The 9,076-nt window shown below is 28.5% G+C and overlaps 2 protein-coding genes across 2 annotated transcripts; both read left to right on the top strand.

The window, feature by feature from the left end:
- LOC109347171 (ethylene-responsive transcription factor WIN1-like) lies at positions 373 to 1,866 on the top strand. Its single transcript, XM_019586894.1, has 2 exons — positions 373 to 542; positions 1,121 to 1,866. Exons 1-2 carry the CDS (start codon positions 463 to 465, stop codon positions 1,683 to 1,685), a joined length of 645 nt encoding a protein of 214 aa, XP_019442439.1. The 5' UTR covers positions 373 to 462; the 3' UTR covers positions 1,686 to 1,866.
- LOC109346994 (ethylene-responsive transcription factor WIN1-like) lies at positions 2,217 to 8,579 on the top strand. Its single transcript, XM_019586734.1, has 4 exons — positions 2,217 to 2,256; positions 2,369 to 2,431; positions 2,485 to 2,597; positions 7,892 to 8,579. Exons 1-4 carry the CDS (start codon positions 2,217 to 2,219, stop codon positions 8,396 to 8,398), a joined length of 723 nt encoding a protein of 240 aa, XP_019442279.1. The 3' UTR covers positions 8,399 to 8,579.

The raw sequence follows: 9,076 nt of genomic DNA on the forward strand, positions 1-9,076 counted from the left end.
CAAGAATGTATTGATAGGACCAAAATAAAATAGAAATAAGTTATAATACCAACTTGAAATCATAAAATAACTTGAATAACTAATGTACTAGTTTTTGCCAAAAGATAGATCTAAAAGTTAAATTTGTACATATAAAATCTTTGTTCCAAAAATAAACAAATCACGTAATATAAATAGAACCAAGATATAGTGGGAAATTTGGCTGAAATTGTAACATCTATGATTGTAAAATTATAAGTGTTAAGGTAACATAAATTGGTCACATAGTTTACCCTTGGTGTATGGACATCATTACCAAACCAAAAAGCACGTGTACCTGTTATGTTGAAGTAGCCTTAAATTGCTGCACTATCACACTATTCTTTATAACATTCACATTCTCTTGTTACAAATTTCATATATTCACTACTCTCTACTTTTTATTATTCTCTCTAACACACCCTCTTTGGTAAGAAAAACAACATGGTTCACTCCAAGAAATTCAGAGGTGTCAGGCAACGCCATTGGGGATCATGGGTTGCTGAGATTCGCCATCCATTATTGTAATCTCGTCAAAACTTACTCACATTTATATTTATATACTTCTTTCACTTAGCTTTCACTATTTCTTTTTTATAGTTATTTTCATTTATCTAGAGATCTTTACTTTATCTTATATTTAATACGTCTTGAATTAACAATTTGGTTTTGACTAATTACTATTAGTAAAGTTATAATAATAGTAATCCTTCAAAACCAAATAGTTAATATTAAGGCCAACATTTGTAAAGATAAGTTTGCATGTATATATTTTCTTCAGATTTCGCTGGATGGAAGTATTATACATTGAATCGCCCTTTTATACTATTACTAGGACATTTGAAATATAAATATGCATTAAATGTGATTTTTGGTGTACATTTCTTCCCTCTAAATTGTTTTAATTGATATTTGTTAAGATCATTACACTATGTATGAATTAACTATTTGGTTATGATGGGATTATTATTAAGTATAAAAAAAAAAAGAATAAAGCATTTTCTCATAGCAATGAGATAACTTATCTCTTTATAAATTATCTATTTTATTATCATGGAAAAATGTGTATTAAATGTTACTTTTTTGTATTTGGTTTGAATAGGAAAAGGAGGGTGTGGCTTGGGACATTTGAGACAGCAGAAGAAGCAGCTAGAGCATATGATGAAGCAGCAATTTTGATGAGTGGAAGAAATGCAAAAACAAATTTCCCAGTTTCTGATAAACCAAATACAAATAATCACAATTATACTACAACTTCATCATCATCTTCATCTTCTTCTAAATCATTATCTGCAGTTGTAAGTGCAAAGCTTAGAAAATGTTGCAAATCACCATCACCTTCACTCACTTGTCTAAGGCTTGATACTGAGAATTCTCACATTGGTGTGTGGCAAAAAAGAGCAGGGTCTCGTTCTGATTCAAACTGGATCATGATGGTTGAGTTAGAAAGGAAGAATAATGCAATAGGAGTAGTTAATTCTGATGATTCAGAATTGCAAATTCAAGAGCCTGAAATGCAAGAAAAGGTAATAAAACCAGAAGAAAATAATAATAGTAATAGTAATAATAATAATATTAATAATAATGATGATGATAATAATGGAGGGTTAGATGAAGAGGAAAAAATTGCATTGCAAATGATAGAGGAACTTCTTAATAGGAATTAAGGTATATAGAGAATATATGTATGTGGGTTTTTATTTATTTTCACGTGGGGCTTCATTGAAGATGTTTCAAAGTCCTATGTATAGTTGTACCTTTTACTTTGATTTATTTGTTTGTTTGTCCTAAGTAGGAGATTGCTACATTCATTTCATTAGGAATAATGCTATGAAGTGTTTGTGGCTATCAATGTTTCCCTAATGTGTGTAAGTTCTTTTCGTTGTGGTTAAGATTTATGTACTCTGTAAAAATTGTTCTAGTGTATGTACTACCTTAGAATTAAGCTAGTATTCCATTCCATTCCATTTATAAATTACTACTAGTTATCTTAATGAAGAGAAAAAAATTTAGGAGTTTTTTCTTTTGATATTCTATGTGAAATTCTTTTTAATTTGTGAAAAAAAATGTCATGTTGCATGTACTTCACCTTTAATTAAATGGGGAAGCAATATGAGGGATATATATATATATGTGTGTGCGTGTGTAACATTAATGTTCATTTTTAGATTATTTTTTTTTCATTTATTGTTACGGGTATGCCATATTCAAGGGAGATATTTAGGTTAAATTTGCCTTGTTTTTATTTATTTATATTTATTTATTTAATGTAAAAGCTAAAGGAAAAGTTAGAATTAATAGTTCCAAATGTAAAAACCAAAGTTATTTGATTGTTTAAATTTTCTACCAGCTATTTTTAAGTTGAAAAATATTGGTGATGGCAATGGCAAAGTTACTAGTGATGATGATGATGGTAGTCAAATTCATAACCATAGTATGATAATACTTGTATTAATGGTGGTGAAGGAGGAGAAGGTGACAATAGTAATGGTAGTTGTGATGATGTTGGCACCGTAGCTAGTGGTGGTGGGAGTTATGGTGGTAGAAGGAGATATGATCATGAAAACATGGTTTTGATGGTAGTTGTTGTGTAAGAAATAATGGTAAGGTGACTATAATGGTTGTGGGAAAGGCAATGTGATGAACCTAAAATGAGAAGTCAAAAAGGAAACCTACTCATATTAATTTTCATTTCATTTTTTTTATAGTTAATTCGGAAAAAGAAGTTCCTAATTTTCTACTAGAAAACCTAGTTAAACAGGAATAACCCAGCAAGTAAATGAGACGGTTCACTAAAAATTTAAAAAATCAGAAACTACTCTGGTCTTTTGTTTTACTCCGGTCCAAAAAAAGATGGGAAATTATTATTTCAATATAATTATACATAATTATTAATTATATAAAATTTTACACATATATATATATTTATAAATAAAAATTATTAATTATACATGACATTACCTTATTCAACTGAACGTCTTAACTGTTTAAATTTAATATGAGATCTCTTCCGATTTGACATCTAGCTCTAATTTTATAGCATTGATAAAAATCACCCAAAGTCCCACAAGTTTTATCTAAAATGCAAATTGAAGTCATTTTATCAAACATACCAAATAAAAATTAGACGGATGAAGATCCTCTCTAGTATTGAAGACAGTTCAGTACTAGGAAAAAAAATGTTGACATATGGTACAAACAAATATTTAAGGGCTCATATTTTTACTTATTTTTCAATTAAAAAATTAAAAGAAATTACAAAATCATATTTGCCCTTACTTTCCAATATGGAAGAAGAACCCAATTCCAATTAATAATTTGATGTTCTTTCTTCTACTTCACATGATCTAACACGATCCACAACATCATGTTCATTCTTATATAACATAAGTGAAATCTTAGAATTATTACATTGGAGCTATATAGTATATAGAAATAAAAGGAGATAACATAAGAGGCTCATAGGTAGTCGATAAGGTAACAAATCCTCCACATTGAAAATGTGACAAATTGTCATATCAATGTTGAAGCAAGTGAATATGCATAGGGCTCATCATGCTTGCATAGATCAAATTTGGAAAGATACTTTGGTTTTAGAAAGTAGCTTTTTGAAGTGGTAGTTAAGGTAACGCTCATATGGAATGTGTCACATGACATAGTCACCTACATCAAAACCTTGAACTTCACTATGCATATTAGCATAAAGTTTATATTTAGCACTACTCAATGTAAGCTTATGCATAAAGTTGACATGTGCATGACTATTTGGACTAAAATCAGATCTTTTCCAGTATTAGAGAGTTTAATATTAGAAAATATTTGTCACTAAAAAAAATTAACGGTTCAGATTTTCAATTATTTTTAAACAAAAACATATAAATTATAAAACTCACTTTTTACCTCATATTCCAATACTGAACTCTTAAATATTAGAGAGTATCCCAATCCTGGTCGAGTATATTTATGAAAGTAGAAGAAAATTCAGCCGTTTGGTAATTATTTTATCGTAAGTTTTGATAAATTCAAACGATTAATGAATTGAATAAAGCATGTGATATTTGATAATAGATTTTCTAAAAGCATCTCCATTAGCTCATTCTTATATTATTCTTATTTAAATAAGAACATTATTCTTTCATTTATAAGTGTGGAATTCTTATTTATCAAGAACAGTCATTCCCCAATAACATTCTTATGACTATTCTTATTAAAAAATGTGGACCCCAAAAGAGAAAAAAAAGGAGGAAAGAGGAATTGTTTTGTAGGTCGTGTGATAGATTGTATAACCCAAGCAAGAATAATAATAATATTTGTTATTGTAAGAAAAATATATATTATCCTTAATTTCTAAGAATATATATTAAATTATAAAATATTGTATGAGATTCAAATAAGAATGAAATTGATAATCTCCAATGAGGATGTTCTTAAAGTTGGTTAGATAAGACAAGTGACCCCAAGATGACAAATTGAGTCCCTCTAGTAGTGGACCCTTCCATACCAGAAAGTAAGGAGAAACATGTTTTTGCTATATATATTTTTTTTCAATTTTTTAATTTAAAAATAAAGGAAAAATATGGACCTTAAATATTTGTAGATGTTACATGTTAAAATATAGGTTTAGTATTAGACTTTTCAATACTAGAGATGATCCCGATGAATATTAAAAATCTACTATGTATTGATACAAGTGTGTATCTAATGATTAAAGTGTTTATCTCATTATTTGAAGACCAAAACATTTGTTTAGTCAAGGGTTTATGTTTAAGTGTTCATTAATACAGAGGTACCAAGCAAAGTTCCAACATTTTTGTTTGAAGCAAAATTAAGTCCCCTCCCGAAAATGATGGTTGGTTTTGTGAAGGACAAGGTGATACGAATCATGATCATCTTCATTATTTGAGAGAGAATTTGTTGTTTTTATATTTGTATTTACTGGTAGAAGTATAATGTTATTATATTTTAAAGAATAAAAGTGTCCTATGGCTTCTAGTTTTTATGTTGTTTTTCATATACTTCTCTCTTTATTAATGAAGATGATCTTTAACTCAAGTTGATACAAAGGTTATATTATATAAAAAACCAATTTGGGTCATTACTGATTTTGTCACCAACAAGTTGGTACATAATTCATTTTTAAGGTAATAATCATGTGTTAAAGCTTTAACTCAAGCATCCTCCATTTAGCAAAATAAATTGATATCGCCTAAGAGACAAAAGGATTGGTATGTTCATCATTCGTAATTTTGATGGCTAAATGGTTAAATCATTTACTTTTAAGGACCAAAGTGTTCCTCTATTTTTTTTATTCGGATCAAATTTTGTTTTCAAGGATGAATTTGAATCTCACCGGGTGAGTTATTATATAATGATAAGATTAACGTTTAGAAATCAGTTTGAATTTTAACTTTTTTGTGTTTGGTGCAAAAAAAAAGTAGCTACTTAATTTATAATTTTTTTTAATTATATGTAACTTTAGCACCATAATTTGAAAATAATAATAATTAAATATCAATTATATTATATATTTTAAATTTCTAGATTTTTTCGCAATGCCCAAAAATAAGGACTTCTCCGAAACTACAATTTCTATAAACTAACCACTAAAGTGTTAATACGAAATATAACATTTTCATTATCACAAAATAAATACAATAATCAAATAAGGTCTCTTAATAGGCATCCATGAAAAAAATTGGGGGCCCTTAAAAATGGGGCATGTGCACTTGTTGCTACATATGATTGAGACCCATTGGTGATCAAGAGGTTACAACCTCAAATGTTGAAAACAATCTATCTATTTATAAGAGTAAGGGTGTGTAATCCTAGTAGCCTTCTATATTATGTCACTCTTTGATTTTGATTTTTGTTTTTGAACAAATTGAGTGATTACTAATCTATTTATAATGAAACATTGTTAATTAAAGTACTAATCAATGTTATAAAAACTGTTTCATGTCGGTCGATTCAAGCAGTGAATCAGTTTGAATGCCAGTATAATATAACAATTATACTGGTCATGTAGTTATGGCAGTCAAAAATCGACCAAAACTGATTATACCAGCCGGTTTTCAATTGAACTATATTGGTCATACCGTCCAGTTTCATTTAAAATTATTATTTTTTATGAAAATGACTTATTATTACCAAAATGTTGGTATGAAATCAAACACACAACTAATACATTTTTATTATACTTCTAAAACATGGTCTACCATCATGTGATACATTTTTTGTTTTAACAAATTGTATAAATAAAAATTGTTATTGTCTTATTTATTGATTTTTCAACATTAATGTTAGTATAAAATATATGTATATCTAATTCACCGGTATGCGGTTTAATCAGTCAAACACAGGTTGAACCAATATACTACTATATCAGTAACTTGACATGTTTGCTAACCGTTATAGTATTAATAACATTGATATCAATATCAAAGAGAGTTAGGATTCTCTCTATTAATGGAGAGACAATTACTTCAATAAACAAAAGAAAATGTAACTTTCAATGTCACATTTATCTTTTTAATTATAATGAAATTATATTTTTGCCAATAAAAATAAAGGGATAAACCTATATTACTTCTGAGAGGATATTTCTTCAAATCATATATTATTTTGAATATGATAGGATATTTCTTCAAAACATATATTATTTTGAATATGATAGGGTCTTTGACTCTTTGTTCTATTATAATCTAACAAGCCGTTAGACATATGAAGTTTGCATGTTTAAATTGATACTGATGGATGAGAAAATTAATGATCTAGTTTCTATATATTAAATCAAATGATGCTGACGGGTGATAGATTTCATGATCTGGCTAGATAATGAACTTTCAAGGCTTTATTAATTGAAGTTCCTTGCCGACAAATATAATAGAGTTAATAGAATTATGACTATGAATATTCTGAAATCTTAAGCCGTCTAAAATGATTAGTTAACTATATGCATTTTAGCATCTTCAAATTCTATCCTGTAATGATGGATAAAATACCCTCGGGAGAGTTAGTCCACATACTTGTGGATGTTCTCGATTCGGACATGATTATCTCTAGTACGAGGATATATGTGCGAAACCAAAAAAAATCTATCCACAAAAAAATATGACCTTCTTAGAGTTTTTGAGGAATAAAACTATTATGATGTGACACTTTTAATCTTTATATACATTGGGATGATATGTTTATCCTTAATTACAAAAATAAAATCAATAACTTGCATCTTCTGTATCAGATTCTTTTTCTTATTAGAAAATAAAAATTGTTACCCCTCCTAACTTTAGTACACCTTCATGAGCCAATCCCACATCACTAAAATCACAAGGAGTATAATTGCAGAAAATATCCTTCTAGATGTAACATGAACTAAAGCACCATTGTCAACAAGTTAGATGCATTATCAATAATATTAAAAGGATCATAGTCCAAATCATTGGATGTCATATTAGCTCTATCAATAATAAAGTTGTCTTCTTTCTCCTTGCCTTTGAGGATGAAATCGTTTCGGGTTAACCAAATAGATCATATTATTACTAACTAAATAATGTATCGGAACTTTCGACTTTTGACCAGTATTTGTGTGCCAATAAAAATTGAGTATGCTCTTTCATGACAAAGTAGTTGGACTTAAAAAGACAGCAAGGTTTTAAAATAGCTCATTCTTCATCTGTTTTATCATTAGGCTTCTAGACATTAATAAGAATCATTCGGATTCACCATTCTACTTGCATTGACTTCCATTGTTCACACAAAAAATGACTATCTCTTATGGAAGTTATTGGAACCATAATGCATAGTGAAATAATAAATATTTTAATCCTGTGACAACTAACGACATTTATTGTTGTGCAATGACTCATATCTCTAGATAATAGCAATACAAGTGATGAGTGGAAGAAATGCAAAAACAAATTTCCCAGTTTCTGATAAACCAAATACAAATAATCACAATTATACTACAACTTCATCATCATCTTCATCTTCTTCTAAATCATTATCTGCAGTTGTAAGTGCAAAGCTTAGAAAATGTTGCAAATCACCATCACCTTCACTCACTTGTCTAAGGCTTGATACTGAGAATTCTCACATTGGTGTGTGGCAAAAAAGAGCAGGGTCTCGTTCTGATTCAAACTGGATCATGATGGTTGAGTTAGAAAGGAAGAATAATGCAATAGGAGTAGTTAATTCTGATGATTCAGAATTGCAAATTCAAGAGCCTGAAATGCAAGAAAAGGTAATAAAACCAGAAGAAAATAATAATAGTAATAGTAATAATAATAATATTAATAATAATGATGATGATAATAATGGAGGGTTAGATGAAGAGGAAAAAATTGCATTGCAAATGATAGAGGAACTTCTTAATAGGAATTAAGGTATATAGAGAATATATGTATGTGGGTTTTTATTTATTTTCACGTGGGGCTTCATTGAAGATGTTTCAAAGTCCTATGTATAGTTGTACCTTTTACTTTGATTTATTTGTTTGTTTGTCCTAAGTAGGAGATTGCTACATTCATTTCATTAGGAATAATGCTATGAAGTGTTTGTGGCTATCAATGTTTCCCTAATGTGTGTAAGTTCTTTTCGTTGTGGTTAAGATTTATGTACTCTGTAAAAATTGTTCTAGTGTATGTACTACCTTAGAATTAAGCTAGTATTCCATTCCATTCCATTTATAAATTACTACTAGTTATCTTAATGAAGAGAAAAAAATTTAGGAGTTTTTTCTTTTGATATTCTATGTGAAATTCTTTTTAATTTGTGAAAAAAAATGTCATGTTGCATGTACTTCACCTTTAATTAAATGGGGAAGCAATATGAGGGATATATATATATATGTGTGTGCGTGTGTAACATTAATGTTCATTTTTAGATTATTTTTTTTTCATTTATTGTTACGGGTATGCCATATTCAAGGGAGATATTTAGGTTAAATTTGCCTTGTTTTTATTTATTTATATTTATTTATTTAATGTAAAAGCTAAAGGAAAAGTTAGAATTAATAGTTCCAAATGTAAAAACCAAAGTTATTTGATTGTTTAAATTTTCT

The sequence above is a fragment of the Lupinus angustifolius genome, chromosome LG05 (assembly GCF_001865875.1).
Source record: "Lupinus angustifolius cultivar Tanjil chromosome LG05, LupAngTanjil_v1.0, whole genome shotgun sequence".
In the NCBI taxonomy this organism is placed as follows: Eukaryota; Viridiplantae; Streptophyta; class Magnoliopsida; order Fabales; family Fabaceae; genus Lupinus; species Lupinus angustifolius.